The 18,096-nt window shown below is 50.9% G+C and overlaps 9 protein-coding genes and 1 non-coding gene across 10 annotated transcripts; 3 read left to right on the forward strand and 7 right to left on the reverse strand.

The window, feature by feature from the left end:
- The first annotated feature begins 9 nt into the window (after positions 1-9).
- AFUA_5G12740 (uncharacterized protein) lies at positions 10-2,797 on the forward strand. The gene is made up of 3 exons (XM_077804878.1): positions 10-807; positions 875-988; positions 1,050-2,797. Exons 1-3 carry the CDS (start codon positions 567-569, stop codon positions 2,120-2,122), a joined length of 1,428 nt encoding a protein of 475 aa, XP_077661014.1. The 5' UTR covers positions 10-566; the 3' UTR covers positions 2,123-2,797.
- Positions 2,774-2,889, reverse strand: AFUA_5G12745. Its single transcript, XR_013344518.1, has one exon. It is a non-coding gene; the product is annotated as a ribosomal RNA (ribosomal RNA).
- Positions 2,885-5,528, reverse strand: AFUA_5G12750 (uncharacterized protein). The gene is made up of 4 exons (XM_077804879.1): positions 4,767-5,528; positions 4,492-4,718; positions 4,153-4,412; positions 2,885-4,097 (listed from the first exon to the last, which is right to left on the reverse strand). The coding sequence occupies exons 1-4, from the start codon at positions 5,260-5,262 to the stop codon at positions 3,662-3,664; spliced, it is 1,419 nt and encodes a 472-aa protein (XP_077661015.1). The 5' UTR covers positions 5,263-5,528; the 3' UTR covers positions 2,885-3,661.
- Positions 5,529-6,036: 508 nt separating this feature from the next.
- Positions 6,037-7,984, reverse strand: AFUA_5G12760 (CCCH zinc finger DNA binding protein). Its single transcript, XM_748284.3, has 5 exons — positions 7,689-7,984; positions 7,488-7,619; positions 7,379-7,426; positions 7,018-7,315; positions 6,037-6,963 (listed from the first exon to the last, which is right to left on the reverse strand). The coding sequence occupies exons 1-5, from the start codon at positions 7,767-7,769 to the stop codon at positions 6,230-6,232; spliced, it is 1,293 nt and encodes a 430-aa protein (XP_753377.3). The 5' UTR covers positions 7,770-7,984; the 3' UTR covers positions 6,037-6,229.
- A 350-nt stretch (positions 7,985-8,334) lies between these two features.
- Positions 8,335-9,661, reverse strand: AFUA_5G12770 (metallo-beta-lactamase family protein). Its single transcript, XM_748283.2, has 3 exons — positions 9,348-9,661; positions 8,672-9,278; positions 8,335-8,626 (listed from the first exon to the last, which is right to left on the reverse strand). Exons 1-3 carry the CDS (start codon positions 9,467-9,469, stop codon positions 8,441-8,443), a joined length of 915 nt encoding a protein of 304 aa, XP_753376.1. The 5' UTR covers positions 9,470-9,661; the 3' UTR covers positions 8,335-8,440.
- A 48-nt stretch (positions 9,662-9,709) lies between these two features.
- AFUA_5G12780 (Kelch repeat protein) lies at positions 9,710-12,459 on the forward strand (the record flags this gene model as incomplete). The annotated part of the gene is made up of 2 exons (XM_748282.2): positions 9,710-11,579; positions 11,636-12,459. Exons 1-2 carry the CDS (start codon positions 11,405-11,407, stop codon positions 12,457-12,459), a joined length of 999 nt encoding a protein of 332 aa, XP_753375.1. The 5' UTR covers positions 9,710-11,404.
- Positions 12,460-12,643: 184 nt separating this feature from the next.
- On the reverse strand, positions 12,644-14,497 carry AFUA_5G12790 (mitochondrial 37S ribosomal mS47 domain-containing protein; the record flags this gene model as incomplete). The annotated part of the gene is made up of 3 exons (XM_748281.1): positions 12,644-13,843; positions 13,904-14,065; positions 14,093-14,497. 3 exons carry the CDS (start codon positions 14,495-14,497, stop codon positions 12,644-12,646), a joined length of 1,767 nt encoding a protein of 588 aa, XP_753374.1.
- A 129-nt stretch (positions 14,498-14,626) lies between these two features.
- Positions 14,627-15,769, reverse strand: AFUA_5G12800 (mitochondrial 54S ribosomal protein uL4m). The gene is made up of 2 exons (XM_748280.2): positions 15,591-15,769; positions 14,627-15,518 (listed from the first exon to the last, which is right to left on the reverse strand). The coding sequence occupies exons 1-2, from the start codon at positions 15,672-15,674 to the stop codon at positions 14,727-14,729; spliced, it is 876 nt and encodes a 291-aa protein (XP_753373.2). The 5' UTR covers positions 15,675-15,769; the 3' UTR covers positions 14,627-14,726.
- A 120-nt stretch (positions 15,770-15,889) lies between these two features.
- AFUA_5G12810 (mitochondrial 54S ribosomal protein mL38) lies at positions 15,890-17,225 on the forward strand (the record flags this gene model as incomplete). Its single annotated transcript, XM_748279.1, has 2 exons — positions 15,890-16,427; positions 16,504-17,225. 2 exons carry the CDS (start codon positions 15,890-15,892, stop codon positions 17,223-17,225), a joined length of 1,260 nt encoding a protein of 419 aa, XP_753372.1.
- A 178-nt stretch (positions 17,226-17,403) lies between these two features.
- On the reverse strand, positions 17,404-18,080 carry AFUA_5G12820 (putative mitochondrial inner membrane protease subunit 1; the record flags this gene model as incomplete). The annotated part of the gene is made up of 2 exons (XM_748278.2): positions 17,648-18,080; positions 17,404-17,583 (listed from the first exon to the last, which is right to left on the reverse strand). Exons 1-2 carry the CDS (start codon positions 18,005-18,007, stop codon positions 17,404-17,406), a joined length of 540 nt encoding a protein of 179 aa, XP_753371.1. The 5' UTR covers positions 18,008-18,080.
- Positions 18,081-18,096: the final 16 nt, after the last annotated feature.

Genomic DNA, 18,096 nt, shown 5'->3' on the forward strand with positions numbered 1-18,096 from the left:
TTGGCAATCCAACATTTTCGGGCCTTTTCCATCAAATCCATCCAGCTAATCATCAGTACGGAGTACCTCCTATAACCTAACCTATATAGGTTTAGGGGCTCAGTGTTCTTACACTATAGGTTGACCTAAAACCGATTAGGTAGGTTAGAACCTATCTATGTAGCTTATCTAGTCAGGTATGGCTCGTATGGGTTGATGGGTTGGGTCAGCCAGTCTGGGGGGAAAAGCAGAGACGTGGAGAATTAGTGGATCATAGTGTGGAAATGGAATTATGAGACTGGCATTGCAATTCAACCGGCTAACAGCAGACCTCCCCCATGACTGAGGAAGCTATGTGAGCATGCCAAAGTCTCTTGTTTGTACATAGAATCTAGCAACAGTTAGAGACACCCAACGGTGTGACAGCCTCTGCCCGGATTGGGGATAGCGGAAAATGCGCAAGTCACCAGCTACGGCCGTAAAATACACCACACACTCACTCTCACTCGCCTCACGTTTGAGCCGTGATATCCGACACGACCCGAATTAGGGACGAATCTCTTTCCGTTTGTTGACACGACAGCACAATGACCATCAGCCAAGCCGCTGGGGATAACACCATTAACTGCTGGCGTATCCTTGCCATCTCCTCCATTGTGTTCTTCTTCGTGGACTTTGGGTTCTACCTCACTGTGCCTGCTCAAACGAGGATCTTCGAAGAGATCATCTGTCGACAATACACTGCTCAAGGGGACTGTAAGATCGCTCCGGTGCAGAGCGAATTGGCGGCTGTCAATGGGTGGAAGGATACATTTGATGCTCTACCGGGTATATTTGGACAATGTCAACAAAACTCCAGAAGAAAGACAGCGTGACTGATACCGGGAGGACACAGGCATTCTTCTGTCGATTCCCTACGGTGTTCTGGCCGACCGCATCGGACGGAAGCCATGCTTACTGTTGGGCCTCCTTGGTGTAATTCTGGGAGAAAGCTGGACTCGTCTCGTGTGTATGTTTTGTTTCGCGAATCTTTTGGTGCTGTGCTGCTTGGAACTGAACCCAACCTGTAGGTTTCTGGCCGCAGATCCTACCTCTCCGGCTGGTTTGGCTCGCGGGCGTCTTCCGTCTCCTTGGGGGTGGAGACCTGGTCGTCTCCTCCCTCGTTAGCGTGATCGTCGCCGATGTTTTCCACGACAAGGATCGAGCTACGGCGCTGTTCCAACTCAGCGCGGCGGTGATGATCGCTGAACTACTTGCCATCCCCTTAGGCGGCGCGCTCATGGCGTGGAGTTCCCCATGGCTCCCTTTCGTCCTGGGACTTCTCACCCTCGCTGCTGGGATCCCCCTGGTGGCGTTCTTGCTTCCCGAGACATTGCCAGAGCCTTCTTTCGAACGAAATCAGTGCCGGACCGTAGAAGAGGAGGATGTGGAGGAGGGCCGATCAGACGCCTCCTTCGCCGCGCGGCTTCGTGTCCTCTTCTCGGCCATCAACTTCATCACACAGAGAAACATCTTCCTCGCTCTGGCCATGTTTCTGGCTTCCAGTCTCAGCCGCCAATCCACCTCCCTCTTGCTTCAGTACTCGTCGACTCGGTATGGCTGGACAATCCCAAGGGCTAGTCTCTTTCTCTCTGTCCGCGGACTGGTCACACTGGCCGTCTATCTCGTCCTGATGCCTGCTCTCTCCGGCGTTCTCACGGCCACTACCAGCCTCTCGGCGATGCAAAAGGATCGGCGCATGGCTCAACTGAGCGGCATTCTCTCGGCCGCCGGTCTAGGCATGGTTGCGCTCGCGGCCATCCCTGAATGGTATGTGGCGGGGTTGGTTATCTCAGCCCTTGGGGCGGGATTTATTGTCTTCGCGCGCAGCCTTGCCACCCAGTTGGTGACCCCGGCCCAGCGAAGCACGCTCTATGCAGCAGTGGCCGTGGTGCAATCAGTGGGTGCTTTGGCGGCCGGCCCGTTACTGGCCGATTTATTCCGAGCTGGTTTAACCCTGGGGAGGGAGAAAATGGGTTTGCCCTTTCTCTTCGCTGGGCTCCTGGTTGGGTTGGCGGTTGCTGCAGTCTCCGCTGTTCGTGACAACGACAACCTCCGGGGTGAAGGGGACGATGCAGAGCGCCAAGCCTTGCTGGGGACGTAAATGAAGCCCCACGAGAAGCTGGTTGTGCGGCTGCATTGGAATTCCACAAGGAGAACCTGGATTTAATGCAAATACTTGGCTCAATTATGCCCTGGAACCAACCTCCGAATATAAAAAGGATCTCCCGAATAGCCATGGCTCTCAGCCTACTGATGCCAGAAGACTTTAAGGTCCAACATCATACTCTTTCTGCAAGGCTATGCGGCATCAATCCAACCGCATGGGTCGTCTGCATCTGGAGCTGTTTCTGTTATCAAACAATCTTGCATCGCAAGTTTCAAGTGAGATATCCGGCGCAAGCATGAATTCAAATCACAAATCTATGCAAATGTTCAAAACATCTGGTTGGACCAGCCCGCAGCGTCTGCAGATCCTTCTACCAACGCCAGAACCAACAGCTGGCGCCATACCTGAGCAGCTTCCTCACGAGGTTGATGTGAACTTATCGTACAATGGGGAATTCCGCGCTCCACTATGCCATCCGAAGCAATTGTGGAGAGGCAATGCGAACACTTCCGTCTCATGGCGCTATTGTTTCGCCGTCGTGTCTTCGTGATGCTGCGATGTATGACACTAGCATTGAGATCTTGGGCTAGGTTAGCATCAACGGGGCCCCTGCTACTGACAGTGGTCAAAAATCGGTGAACAAAAAACATACAACAGCCGGGATTCGCTGGTGGTCACCCACCCAACTACTAACCGGCCGGCGTGTGGCTTAAGTACGGCTGAGCGGACGGGAAGCCCTGTTTTCCACACCCTATGGTCGTATGTGCTAGGACACTTGTGCAAGAAATTCATATAGAACCTCACCCATCGCCGGAAGTGGGCCAGCATGATGCCCCGAGCAGACGGGATATCCTGGTAGGGGTCATTAACTCATACTTATACTCCCTTCCCACCCTCAGTATGCAGCTAGAGAAATGTCTCGAGTTATTTGATCAACATAAATCTCTTGTTCTCTCAAATACAACCAGCTTAGATCTCACCTATCTCGTCTGCCCCGATCGAAACTATCGAGAAGCAAACCAAGCTCGCTGAATATGGACAGAACTTGATTTCCAACTCAAGCTTAGCCGCGGCATGGCTTTGGGGATCTGGGTTTAGCGCTCTTGTAGGGATCTTGGCCCTTTATGCAGGGGAACCAGGCGGTGGTAGCGGGCTAATGCAGACTGACGGTTTGCTCTAAGAGCTTGGTAGTTTGAATAGGTGGTTCTGGATAGGCAGCTCTCCAGCTTATATTAATCAGGACTCTATCACCATACAGGACTAGTGTAGCCAGCTCTTTAGCTAGGTTTACAGGTGTAGGAGCAGTATCTATAATAGTATCACCTATAGTACCATCATAGGCTTATATAGTATGCAAACGGTGTATCAAGGAGCAAAGGCATCTGAGAAAGGCATCCCACGTAAATAAACCGTAGCAAATAATCGCCCCTTGCCAACGCAACTCCTGCAGACCGGTGGTCGAAAGAGGATGCTGCTCACTCATCCCAGAAAGATACGGAAACTACGCAGGACGGTGAGACCACAGACCGAGAATTAACCACCCAGATGGTGCTGAGAACCGGATGTGAGAGGCTTTCCGAAGATAGCATGCATCTCTGGGAGCTCCGCGCTCATCGTGCTCTGATCGCACTTCTGCATCAGCTCGAAATCCACCATGGTTACAGTCCGGGTGTCTGGTGAGTAAAGAACATTGTGTTTTCCCGAATCAACTGATATGTACCCGATGCGTCTCAACACCTCGACGGCCTTGTAGATAGTCGTGCGTATATAGTCCCGGTGATCCGAAGAGAGGAGGTCCCACTGACGGTCCAAGGGCTCGCCTTGGACTTTCTTGATAATCATGATGTGTCCTTTGGGGAAGATCGAGGAGCAGACGATTTTTCCGTGAGTTTGAAGAGGGGCGAAAAACTCGAAGCCCGCTGGCCTCAACTGGTACAACCTTTCGTACGTGCTGACCTCGTGGACGTATCTGGAATAACGGTCAGCGGTTCTGTCGACATGAGTGCTAGATGAAGTGCTCGTACCCTTGGTGACGTGCGTTTGACCAACATTTCGCAATAGCGGCCTGACCGTTCCAGGTAACCTCATAGAGTGCCTTGATATGAGATCCTTTGATTAGCCGATGGCAATTGACCCATTCCTGGGCCACTCCATCTTTGCCTCCGAAGAGGATCGACTCAGATCCCATGGCTTCTCGTGGAGTGTTAGTTTTCGTGGCCACTTCATTACGAAAGGGAGATGGTCGTATGGAGAGTTGAACGAATGGTTCAAAAGGGATTTTCAACTGCCAGCGAGAAAGTAATTAGCTTGCCAAATGCAGATTTTCAGGGCCATAACTAGCCGAAATATTAGGTGGCACTCACGCGGGCGGGATTGAAGTCCGGTGCCTCTGTGTATATGCCGTCCTGAGAAGCGAGAAGACAAACCGCAACGAAACACTGGCGGAGGGATGGGTTCGTTGCTTGTTCATCGATGGGCAGAGACAACTCGAATCGAAAATCGCCAGTCCTGCGAACAAACACGGTGCTGCGATAGGTCGACAGGAAGCCGTATTTCAGTCGGTTGTTCCGCATGTAGGATACCAATTGGCCTAGATACATCAGCCAGTGAGCATGTATTTCTGTAGGGTTCATGCTACCAAAATGCGGCTGCATCGGGACTATATTCGCCGGGCCTTCATTGACTGGATATTCCTCTAGTAAAACCGTCCAAACCGGTTTGAGTTCCCCGACGGCTATGACGTCTAATTTCGGCACAGAAAGCACGACAACGTCAGGTACGTCGCTACATTGCGTGTGGACAGCTGCTTGAAAATCCCCAAAGGTAAGGTGAGCGTGCTCCGTCACGGAGAGGACCTTGGCGACTGGGTCGCAGACGTATTTGTTGAATCTTCCAGTGAGTCCCAACTCATTGCCAACATGGTAGTGCTCATTCATGTCGGAGTCGTCGGTCACAGGTACATTGACATCGAGGCTCAACGTGTTGCACAATGTCAGCATCTGCCTGGGAAAGCCAATCCACTCATGTAGAAACCGAGCTGAGATAGCCTCTCCTGAGACAGAGGGGCTCGTAGTGCCACGACTTTGATTCAAGTGAGGGACTGGCCTTTCGACCAGCACCCTGGCAGACTCCATGGTAGGGGGATACCGAAACAGAGAGACACAGAGGGGTTTCTCACGAAGACGACAATAATGGATGGATTATCAGAGACGAGAAGATGGGGGAAAGATATATGGAGGATGGTTGATGGAAGATGAGAAAGTACGGGGAAACGACACAAGACGTGGTCGCAAAGAAAGAATAGGGAAAGAGCGCGTGGAGTACAGCAGACGTCACTTGTTTAGGGGGGGGAAACCACAATGCGCTGGAATATTTCCCATGTACTTGAATCAAGATGGTGAGCGTCAGGTATGAGCCGAGTCATTGAGAGGTTAGATCCATGGAAATTCACAAGTCAACACCCAGAGCAATCATCATTCCACTCCGGGAAGAGCTGTGCCTTGAGACTTTGATCTTCGGGCATTAACTAGGTACTCTAGTACAGAATATACTGGAACAACGAAACCCTATATGCTGTAGAAATCATGATACTCCCCAGTCGCACCGAAGCGGTACCTATAGTAGCTTTTCGTTTTCTACTGGAACCATGGAGCACGAGCCAAAGAGAGTAATTTAGCAGGCAGAATAGAGTAGCTGTGTGTACATACTGATCGGTCTGCTATCACCAGCCCCAGCAGAGTCAAAGCAGTGCTCTTAGTTCAAGTTTAGATGGAGAAGTCCTGCAATATGGAAACCATACCGATTCATTGCAGTTTGCAAGTACATGGGCTATTTTGATCTTGGGATGTCCGCTTGACCAACACCTCTCCATCGTCTCCCCTGGAGTGGGATGGAAAGGAATCAAATACGGGGGTAGCTGCTCAATGGCCGGGGGGGAATGGGGTTGCAAGTCCTTCTAGAACCATTACCAGTATCGCTTTTGGAGCTTTCGTGTAGGAGTATAAAATTGGATCAATTCCTCGAGCTGGTGTAACCTGTAACTAATTGAGTTTCACACCGTTGTGGTTTGTAGTCAATCTCAAGATGCGTTGCCATCTAGTCTTAGGAAGGGGCGATACTGTTGACAATATGTGTATCAACTCCGTGCATGCTTTCGGGAAATCTACGACCATGACCAGAGCAACTCTTCTGCATGCAACGATGTCCACAGACGCAGGTTTTGTCACGACAGAAGATCCCATTGGGACAGACGGATGATCTGGCAATATACATCAGATCGGTTATCTCCGTGTCAGTGAGGGATGGGCCATGCTTGTGTGCACAGTTGTTGCCAAAGGTGCATGAACCGGAAAGATGAAACTGGTTACACAGTTTCATGCGCTTCAGCCTCTCCATATTTTCCTTGGACGTGTATCGCAAGGGAATATCCACCCGTTGGCCTCTGTTGTTTAAATATATTGGCAGCCTTAGTTTGCTTACTCCATTTGCTGGAGCGCTCACGACCACTGATGATGTTTGCGTCGGAGGAGTTGCCTTCGCTGCTGCCGCGTAGTTAGGGGTATGTGTCCTTGGGGGTGTAGCGGTGGTATTTGGAGCACCAAAGGACACTCTTCTGGTGGTCTTCAGCTTATTCGCCATGAACACATTCTCAAAAGAGTCGGTTGTGAATCCCGCTGCTAATTCCCCCATCTCTTGGGCGAAAGGGGGCCCTTTGACGAGCGAGATGCGTTTCGATCCTCGGTGTGGACTGAGAACACGCGCATGGCTGTTGTCCGCGGAGGCGCAGAAGATAATCCTTCGGCAGTGTACATCGATGATATCCTGCTCAAAACATGCTGAAGATTGAGGTCGGTTAGGTTGGTATATACTTCTTGGGCTCAAGGACTGACCTCGTAACTTAACATCAGCGCATTCCTTTCCATTTCCTGCATCCACAAAATCACATAATGCATTCTCCTGGTTGAACCCCTGAATAAACGAGGTCAAGCTTTCCTCAACACTGAGAATGTTGTTATTGCGATAGGCCTCCGTCAGCCCTTCAATATTGGCAAACACACGGATCTTGCAGCTGATATTTGGCGGTGCTTCTGGGTCAACTTTGTGAATATGGTCTTGGACAGCCTGGATCAGGAGCCGTGCAGCTTCCAAGCCGCCATGCTTCCCATCTTTGACGAGACTTCCATGAAACTGGATGAAGTGGAATCGGTCAAATACTGAGCATCAAGATATATCAGAAATGAGGTGGCATACATTCATACCATCTCCATCAACCAAAACGGAAACAAAACTCAACTTAGCCTAGAGCAAAGATGTCAGCCACCGAGAGCTCTGGGTTGAACAAGATAAGTGAATGACCCACTTGATCACGGCGCATATTCTCATGGTTCCTAAGGTCTTCCTTTAATAAGGCTATAAGCCGCTTGTTATTATCAATCTCGTCCCTCTTATCCCGGAGTTTTTCTGTAAGGTTTTCGCTTATGGCGACGAGATCCTATATATCGGCTTCGTAAGTTATCTGATAAGCCTTTTCAGGTGTCTCTGCAAAGCCAACGAACCATACCTTAATGATCCTATCTTTGTTATCCTCAATAATACATACACTCTCATACCGTTTCCTCACATCTGCAATATCACACATCATGGTTTATTTCGAAATTATCTTATAATACGAGAGATGGAAAGCAGACAAGTGGCAATGTGGAAGAAAAGAGAAAGTTGGAAGTCAGGAGGCCGCATTTTAAAGGAACAAGGGCATGATACATCAGCCTTGCAGCACCTAAAAGGCCCTCTCCCAGCCTTGTTACTCCCTCGGCTGGGTGAGTTGTTCACTGCGTCGCAGATTTCTTAGAGTTGTTGGTATCCAACGATTATTTAGTAGTGCACGCAACATGACCTGATGAGTGGTAGATATGATAAGATAGCGCTGTGCCCAGGTTTGCTTTGCATAATGTTTGACTCAGGCGTACATTGGATTTCCAAAGGTTCAATGCTGCTTGGGTGCTAATATTGCCAGGCAGCAGTACATATGGTCTCTAGTCAGGATGGATATTCCAAGGATAGGTCACTATTTATTCCCAGAGCAAATTCAGCCGTGCATTTACACCAGAGTCATTCACTGTGCCTAGTATCCCTCACTAATAGGACAAAGGAATATAAGTTTCTTGTACTGCGATAGCTGCACTGTGGCACTCATGCAGACAGAATATGTGGATCATTTAGTAGGTCTTTTCTTACATTGTGTTTGGACAACCTAGGCTATGTACAACTTCGCCTCCAGAAGCTGAGTGCGGATTCGGCATCTTTCGCTTTCTTTTATTCCTGAAAGATAGGATGATCTGGATACCCCAAGGCCCTGATGATAATCTTTGCGCTTTCGAAAATCCTTGACTTACTGTTGCCCCTAGCATCCTGCCCAGTAAAGGCGCCATGCGTGTCCTCAAAATCAATATCCTCGATGGCTTTCCAGATACCATGCACATCATCCGGGGGAAGCGGAATCTACCTGATTAGCCTATTGACAGTTTCAGGACAATGGACACTTACATAGTTGGGATAGGACCACATGAACGAATAAGAGACAGTACCAGGGGGCCGGTCCACACGGTAAAGTCCACTGGGAACAATCATAATGGTATCTGCAATGAGCAGTTTCTTCGCTGATTTCCACCACAGAACTGAACTACCCGGGAAATGACCTCCTGTCTTGATGGCGACAAAGTCAGAGCTTTGAGCTGAATCGAGCGCTTGGCTGGGAAGAAAAAGTCTCTTCCCCTTCCACAGCTTCAACCCATGTCCGTCGCCTCTATTGGCGACCCATTCTTCATCTTCAGCAGAGATGTATAAATCACAGTTGAAAGCATCCGCCCACTGGATGCTGGTGGAAAAGTAGTGCGGGTGCGAGATGACAATGGCCCGTATTCCTCCTAGAGAATTAATATGCCGGATCGTTTCGTCATCGAGATATGTAATACAGTCCCAAAGAATATTGCCGAAGCCAGATCCATCAAGGCAGAGAAATGCTCGTTGACCAATGGCGAATTTTGGGGCGGTTTGGATGCTGATGAGGTTGGGATTCTCCGGGTCAGTGGTGAAGACATTGCGATACTTTACAGGTGACGCTTGAAGAGAGCGCAGTGTTGCCCAGGATTGTCTATTTCTTGATTAGTACAAAAATTTCCTCGCTACGGATCTGCAACGGTGAAAGGGAGGCGAGAACTACCCCGATGGAGGAACATATTGTCGTGGATCATCGCAGATCTTGCAGGATTTCAACCCGGACGTGGTATCATACTGGACGCCGCAAGTGGAGCAGATCAGGAGGTCTAAAGCAGAAGGATCCATTATGCGAGGCTGGAAAATATGTCGGAATGGAGGAACGATAGAATGGCTTGCACGATGCTTTACCTTGATGATCCTTTCTTCTCTGTCGTGGTGGGCCGACTCTTTATTTACTTATTTCCACTCCTGTGGTCTCGTATTCGGCCACAGTCCAGATCGAATTTGCTTATGTTGGTGGCCCTAGATATCTAATCACATTCTACTCGAATACGAGGCATTACAAGATCAGTTGATTACGGTAGTAAACGAAGTTGCTGGCACCTTACATAATAAAAAAATCCAGACCAATTTGCTTTCAGTGCTGAACTGAGCAACGATTAACTACATACCTTGGCATGTTATATCTATTCTTGCGACTGCGAGACTATCTCAATGCTCGCATTTGACTTCTCAACGTCACTCAAGTTTGCACGGAACGCAGCAGGAAACTTTGCTCGGTCTTCTTTGCTCCAACCTTTCGTTATGGTTGACGAGAACGCAGACTGTCCAGGTCTGGATTTGAGTGTTTCCATCCTCAAACCCGCCAACTTCGAGAACTCGTCGAAGCTTCTCTGCAGTAAACCATTACTCGCTTCTCAGTAATTCCCAAGGAGTGCTGTCAGGCCGGACGGCTTTCTGCGCTCTGCTCACAGGTGACAAATACCCCTTTTCGACCAAGTTGTTACAAACGGCTGTCCCGCCAGCTGCAGAGTGCGATAGATATGTGACTCCGCCTTCTCCGAGTCTTTGACAAAGAGAATCTCCAGGTTCGTGTAGGAGTGTGTGAACATGTTGTCGGATCAGTGACTTGCAGGAAGCACGCAGCACGGCGCACACTGGAAGGAGATGATCAATCCGAATGCGAATATACTATTCAATGGGTCTTCGCTTAGCTGGCCATCCATAGATGAAAAGACCCAATGGGACTAAGAGGCCACCAGGCACCATCATTGGAACGCGAAATTCTGGTCGTCCTTCGTGCTTCGTGGTTTTCGTGGTCTTTAAGGCGCACGTATATCTTGGAGCAGATTCAGTGCTGCTTGGGACATATATTTGGGGAACGTACGTTGTCAAGGGCACGGTCACCGAATTATAGCCCTAGTACAAACCCGATATCGAGGGAGAGGTAGTTCAAGCTGGAAGGCCAGATGATGTTGCGACTACAACGATGACGATAGACATGGCCGTTCTACTACCGACTTTCATGTGTGGGTTGCTACGGAGTATTGAGGAAGACACGAAGATTTCCATGCTCATATTGCCTGATTGGCACTCTACTGCTAGCAAACGGCTAAGGTGGAGACTGTATTAATGCACTTCTGACAGGACCAGGATACCGAGTCTCCATTGTATATCACCACCATTTCATTAGATTCTTTTGGATCAGTATATCAATAGAAACCAAGGACAAGCATCGTTCACAGTTTCTCAAGGCTTAGACGAACCCATGTACCATCTGCCACCTTGCCTATGGATAAAATCCTGAGAATCATTGTCACATTGGCGAAAACAACATGACGCGGCTTCCGCTGGTCTAGTTAGCTGATTCTCTCAACGATGCAGTCGAATTTGGCCCTTGTTGAGTATTTCTGCCTTCTTTAAACAGTGCCTCCTACAGTCTCTACTCTGCTAGCTTCTCTTCATATTATGCAGGTTTTGAATGAAAGCTTGTGGGGAAGTTGGTTTATACAGAAATTGGCCGTGGCATGGGACAGTCATAGATCGCATGTCTTTCCAAAACCGGGTGCTTGCTAATTAAGCTACTCTTTTAGATGCAAAAACTAATGTAGAATCCATTTATCCCTCGATATCGAGGCATTAATAGATCGTAATCAGGAGGCAAAGTTTGTCAGCGAGGCTACTCCCAAGGTACTCACTGACGATCAAAAGCCCCCCATATGCAAGACTCCAAACGCTCCAGGCCCTTGTACACTCCGCAGACAGTTCCAAGAAACCAAAATGGCAGCAACCCAAGTCACCGGAAAATGGACCAAGATCCTGGACGCAGAGATTCTTCAACGGTCATCCCAGGTACTCGCTGTGGTTGACAACGTGGCCCACGTTTTCGGAGGAGAGCTTCGACCCCGCGAACCCCGCGATAACGACGTCCATACCATCGCCCTGGACAGCACAAGTAAGATAGTAGCATCTGTAAAACAATAGAGAAACGAACACTGACAACCTGCTCAGACTCAATATCAACCATCGCCAAACCGTCAACATCGCAGGTCCCCGCCCCGCGCGTGGGATCCGCGTCCACCACCCTCGACAAGAAGATCTACCTCTTCTCCGGCCGCGGCGGGCTCGCCATGTCCCCCATCGACGAAGCCGGGGCAGTCTGGGAATTTACCCCCCAGACCTCATCCTGGAGACTCATCACGCCCACCTCGGAAATCCACCCTCCACCACGCAGCTACCACTGCATGACGAGCGACGGCATCGACACGCTCTACCTGCACGCAGGCTGCCCGGAAACCGGCCGTCTCTCCGACCTCTGGGCCTTCCGTCTCTCTACCAGGGAATGGACTCCGCTGGCGGCTGCCCCAGACCCTCCGCGCGGGGGTACCTCGATTGCGTTTGCGGACGGGGCACTGTACCGGATGAATGGATTCGATGGGAAGATGGAGCAAGGCGGGAGTGTGGACGTGTATTCTCCTGGTGAGAACGTGTGGTCGTCTTATGGGTTTGTGGCGGATGGGGTTAGTGGGCCTGAGGCGCGGAGTGTCAGCGCGCTGCTTCCTGTTCGGACTGGGGAGAAGGTCGCGCTGGTGACGCTTTTCGGGGAGAGGGATCCCAGCGCGTTGGGCCACCAGGGGGCAGGGAAGATGCTGGATGATGTGTGGGTGTTTGATGTGCAGGAGCGGTCTTGGAGGAGGGTAGATGCGCAAGGCGAGGCGCCATGTGCTCGTGGGTGGTTTGCTGCTGATGTGCTCGGTGAGAATGCGATTGTTGTGCAGGGAGGGTTGGATGAGTCGAATAGGAGGTTAGGAGATGTTTGGATTCTCTCGTTCTAGCATGTGTATACAATTCTTCGAATTGTTGTACTTAGGATCCGACTCCTCGCGACACCCATACAGTAGATGCAATAGGACCGAATTGAGTCTAGTACCATTGAATTTAAGAATACACGTGAATGAAGATACAGCCATATGCACAAGCTCACATAGAATTAATCATTTGGATTTTGCACTTCTTGAATTACTCCCATCGCAGACCCTCTGGAGTCTGCACTGTTCGTCGAGCCAAAACCTCTGCAACCTTCTCTCTGACCCCCTCCTTGTGACCCCACTTCTCCACGAAATCGGCCACTGTCTTGCTGGCGGATTCTGAGCTGTCACGGACAAACTTCTCAATCTCCGCCTCGCTGGGAAGGCCGTAGGCGTGAGGGTACTGCTTGTAGTCGGTCTTGTTGAAGAGTGTGAGCCGGGACTTGTCCGCGGGAAGCTTGAAGAAGGCATCCACAGCATCATTGGTGACTTCCTCCAGGGTAGCGGGCTGCCATGTAGCTTGGCGAGGGGGCTTCGACATCAGACGGGCTTTGACGCCCTCAACGAAGTCGGGGTGTTTCATGAACTGAGCCGCAATCTGGTACTCCCGCTGGAAGGTCTCGGAAATGGACCATTTCTTGCCCACGCGCATCTGCCGCAGAGTCACCTTGAGCGATGTGGGCGAGCGAGAAGAAAGGGTCTCTAGTGTCTTCTGAGCCCATTCCTTGTGCACGGTCTCCTGCTCGAGAGCCCTGAAGATCTCCTCGACGGTATTGTGCTTGAAGCAGCGATCGATGGCGCTCCTCAGGCTACCGGCAAGTTGGATAGGCTCCTGTTCCACCGGCGGAAGGCCGACGGAAAACTCGGCCATGGTCTTGTTAACCAGGTCCAAGCGCTCGGCAAGCGACGCGTGGTCCCTAAAGACCAGTTCTGCCAGACGAGCTGTCAGGTTGCTCAAAACACTGGAGTGGAAGTAGTGTGTCGCAATACCGGCGTAGAGCGCCTGCACGCCGTTGAGACGCTCCGAGGTGAGTGCCAGATACGTGCCAATCTCGCCGTCGAGACGGGGAAGGAAGAACGAGCCACCAACGTCCGGGAAGAATCCGATGGTGGTTTCCGGCATGGCGAACACAGTACGCTCAGTCGCAATGCGGAAGGGGGCATGAACACTGAGACCGACGCCGCCGCCCATCGTGATTCCATCCATCACCGAGATGAATGGCTTTGTGTAAGTAGCGATAATATGGTCCAGACGGTATTCGAGGCCGAAGAAATCGGTCGACTTTTGCTGCCCTTCTGGGCCTTGTTCGTTCTGTAGAGCCAAAGAAGCGACGTCACCTCCCGCGCAGAGAGCTTTTGTACCAGCACCGGAAAGCATGACAATGTTCGCGAGCTGGGATTTTTCCCATTCCTATTCCACCGGCTTAGCAACCAAGACATTATCACACACTGCAGGATCCGAGTCGCTAACCTTCAATCGAGGGAGAATCTTCCGTGCCATCGACCCGTTCAACGAATTGAGCTTCTTGGGGCGGTTGAGCTCAATCAATCGTACACCGTAAAGGGAGCTGAATAGGACATCGTCGGGTTCGTCTCCGGGGAGTTCTTTGGGGAGTTCGGGGGCAGTCGACATCTATACACCTAATTTAGAACTATACACCGCAAACAGACTCAAGCTATAAAGCATACCTTCGCAGCAGCCCCGAAAGCTGGATTCGTCACTTTGGCGCGGAGAGGCATTGGTGATGAAACCCGCGAGATCCAGCTCGCCGGCGTTGGTAAGCGGCAGAAACTGCGTCGAAGTAACATCTAGGCAGACGACAGTCCGTCGTTGAGGAGAAAGCGACAATGAATGAAAATGGAGAAAGTTAGTGCTTATGACTCGGGAAAGAAAGTCGTTTCTCCGCTTTGGATGGACGCTTGACCTCGGAGTTTTTCGCGCTGTTTGATTTTCCTCCGCCGGCAGCTGGACAAGATGGACGGTTTTGCTGCCGAGCACATCCCCAATTCCGCGGTTACGAGCGGTTCGACAACGGAATTCGCTGCACAACGGGGGTTTGAACATTCAATTGAGTAATGGATCTGCTTGGTAGCGCCTGACCAGTAATTAAGTGTAAATCTTGAGGAGACCCAGTAGCAGATTGACATGGAACCCAGGTAAGAAACCTCAGTCACAATTACTGTTAATGGCAGTGGCTCAAAGATACGCATTTCATGTTCAATCTATTTATACACAGGATACCATTGTTTTAATACAATCAAAACCGTAGATAGCCCAAGCCAAACTTATTGCATTAATACACAGCCGTGGCAGGCTTGTTAACCAAGTCCCTTGAATGTTGAGACAGAATGCGGTCCAGCGCCTGCTTTTCAATGACCAGTCTTCCTGTCTCCAGGAGATCCTTGACGTCCACGTCCTTGCGGTTCAGGATCTTTGCGTGCTCTCCCACCTCACGTACCGTCTCAAACAAGCCTTCATTCAGCTGGTCTGTGATTAATGTTGAGCGTCCAAATTCGCGGCCCCAGCAGTTGACCTTGAAGATCTCCTTGATAAGGTGCGGTGTGGCACCCTCGGGAATCGAAATTTCGTTGTCGATGATAATCAGCTGGCCTCGCTTGTACCGGTAACTCAGGGCTATCCGCCAAGCCTGGTCGTAGATCTTCCTGGGAAGACTTGTAGCAAAGTCGCGAGGGTGAGGACCAAAAGCGACACCTCCTCCTCGTCGAATTGGAGACTTTTTGTCGCCAACACGCGCCCGACCGGTGCCCTTTTGCGCGTAGAGCTTTTTACCGCTGCCATGAACGTCGTCTCTCCACTTTGTGCTTGCTGTACCTTGCCGGGTCATGTCACCTTCATAGACGACAGCTCGGTGGAGAATGTCTTTTCGTAGAGGCATTAAAAGATGGTTTCGAGGATACTCGACGACACGCAGGGGCTCCATTGATGGAAAAGAGTAGGTGGTGGCTTTGGCGGGTGTATCCCATACGGGCCGGGGACCGGTCACAGACTCTCTTGTGAGGAAATCGGTCGTATGCTGGGCCTCTGTTGTCATTGATCTCGAAAGAGGTGTTGCCAGGCATCGCTTCTAAAGTGAAGACGTATGTCAGTATGCGAATTGTGAAATGCTCCTTGCGATTCATCAAGACACAAGTTATACCGTTGTGGCTTCAGCGCCTGTCAACAGGCCACTTGAGCTTCGCGAAAGCCATCTGAGAGCTCGAAGAGCGTCAATTCCAGCCATTTTGCAGTTTGATGCCCTATATTGCTTGTGTTATCGAGCCAGGGCAGAGGAAGCAAAAGTTCAATCCGGGGGTTTGCGGTGGTCCGCGCTAGTTGGGTGAGGCTTGGCTGTGCCGGACTGAAAAAAAGAGTTCCGTCCGACCCTCGACCATCTCTGCCCCGACAACACAACGACCACCTTTCCTCCACCGCATCCATCAGATAATTCAGCCAACAATGGCTGCTTGTGAGCGGGCCTCGAGGCCATTGATTCAATGCATCCAGAAAACTTGTACTAGAGGTTTACCCGGCCTCCAGTTGCAGTCGACGCGGACCTTTCAGTCGACCGCTCTGGCTCGCGAAGAAGTTCAGACCGAGACCCAAAGCCAACCCTTCTACAAAAACCCCGATCCGGCTCTCGTGACAAGTCCGCGATTGGAAAGGAAACTGCTGAAGCAAGGTGTTGCACCCATTGGATCCCGCCGTCGTCGAGCGGCACTGCAGAGCTCTGCCAACATCCCCTTTGAGCAACTGCCCTATCAATGCTTCCAAGAAGCCCGGAAGGTATTACTCGCAGATCGCGAGGAAAAGATCAAGAAGATTACGGCCATGCGGGAGAAAATTGCGAGGCTCCAGGCTATCCCTACGGAAGAGGCCGGCGGCGAGCAAGTGCAGAAGTCAAAATTGCGGGCAATGGAACTGGAACTTGAGCGTCTCAAGATCCTTGCCGATATCAATGATCCTATCGTTAAGAAGAAATTCGAAGATGGGCAAGGTACGAGTGAGTTAAAGAAGGAATACCATTCTCTTTCAAGCAGCCATATGCAACTAACCTTGAACTGCATCCCTAGGCGACATGACCAAGCCTATTTACCGCTTCCTGGCCGATCGGAAGTGGAGAGAGTACCGTCGCAAGATCTTGGTGCAGAGAATTACCCAAATGAAGGTCATTCCGGATGTTCTGCCTCACTGCGACCCTGTTGTGGACACCAAGCTCTACTTCGGTAGACATACTATCCAACCCGGAGAGTTCGTCAACTCTAGGGTCAGCTCGACGCCCCCCAAGCTCAATATACAGCTATTTGAGGCTGGTGAGAAGCTCGTGACGATTGCCGTTGTCGACCCGGATGTCCCCAATGTCGAGAAGGACGGATTCGACTACAAGATGCACTACCTTGCTGTGAACGTGCCTATCTCCGCTACTTCCACCAAGGTTGATCTTGCCAACCTGTCAGCAGATTCGCAGGTGGTTCTTCCCTGGCTTCCCCCGGTCGCTCAGAAGGGCAGCCCCTACCACCGACTCTCCATCTTCATCATGGAGCAAAAGGACTCGGCTCCTTTGAACTTTTCTCTGGTCAAGGGCATGGAGACGAGCCGTGATGTCCTTCTTCGGACACTGCAGACCAGATATCACCTCAAGGCCATTGGGGCGCACCTGTTCAGAACCCAATGGGACGAGAACATGCTGGAAGTCATGAGAGAGATTGGCTTCCCTGATGCCGACGTAGAACTGCGCCGGAAGAGAGTTGAGCCTCTGCCTTATAAGAGGAGGAATCCTTCCACCTTCCGGTGATCTGCTAATGTATCCTTTTTGCGCTTCCTTCCTGTCCGTTACAGCTTTCAGGTGATAGATCTGTATTGTACAACCGACATGTATGAATATGTACACAAGTTTGACCAACTCCGAACTCCTACCTTTGCTCCAACAATGCGCCGCAAAGCAAATCCAATAGTGACCGTGGTAACCCGGTCTATTCCTCGTCCAACTGAGCGGGCTGCAGTGTATTCTCCACCCATTGCATCTTCGACGGCGGCCAAACACGAGCGATAATTTTCCCGTTGATCAATCCCATAGGAATAGGTCCATAATTCCTCGAGTCTCTCGACCAGGGCAGGTTGTCCCCGCCGAGATACACATGGCCTTCGGGTACCTAAGCACAGCATTCAATTAGCAAACTCCCAGTCACCAGAACACCCCCCGCATCAAACCCCTACCTGTATCATCTCCCGACTCGTGCCCACCTCCGTACTGAACGGCAGATCCCTGCAGACAAAATCCCCCGGCATCCCCAACACTCTCTTCGCACCATTGACGCCCAGGAACGTCGGATGGTAGAACCGAACCACATCCCCTACTTCAATTCCCCGCCCATACTTGTGCACCCGCGATATCATCAGGTAATCGCCCCGCGGATTGAATGTCGGGTACATCGAGGGTCCTTCGCTGAGCTGCACCGTGATCAGGTGTTCCCAGACCAGCGTGCATGCGCAGAATAGGCCCAGGCCGTCGAGAGTGAGGCGGAAGACGGCACCGGGGGTTGCGTTTCTCAGCGCTGAGCGGAATAATCGTTCCATTGGTATGGTCAGAGCATATCTGGATTATCTGGATGTCTTGTTCCTAGTGAGCTGATTGGAGCTAGACTATGTTAACTGCTTGTAGGCGG

The sequence above is a fragment of the Aspergillus fumigatus genome, chromosome 5 (assembly GCF_000002655.1).
Source record: "Aspergillus fumigatus Af293 chromosome 5, whole genome shotgun sequence".
Lineage (NCBI taxonomy): Eukaryota > Fungi > Ascomycota > Eurotiomycetes > Eurotiales > Aspergillaceae > Aspergillus > Aspergillus fumigatus.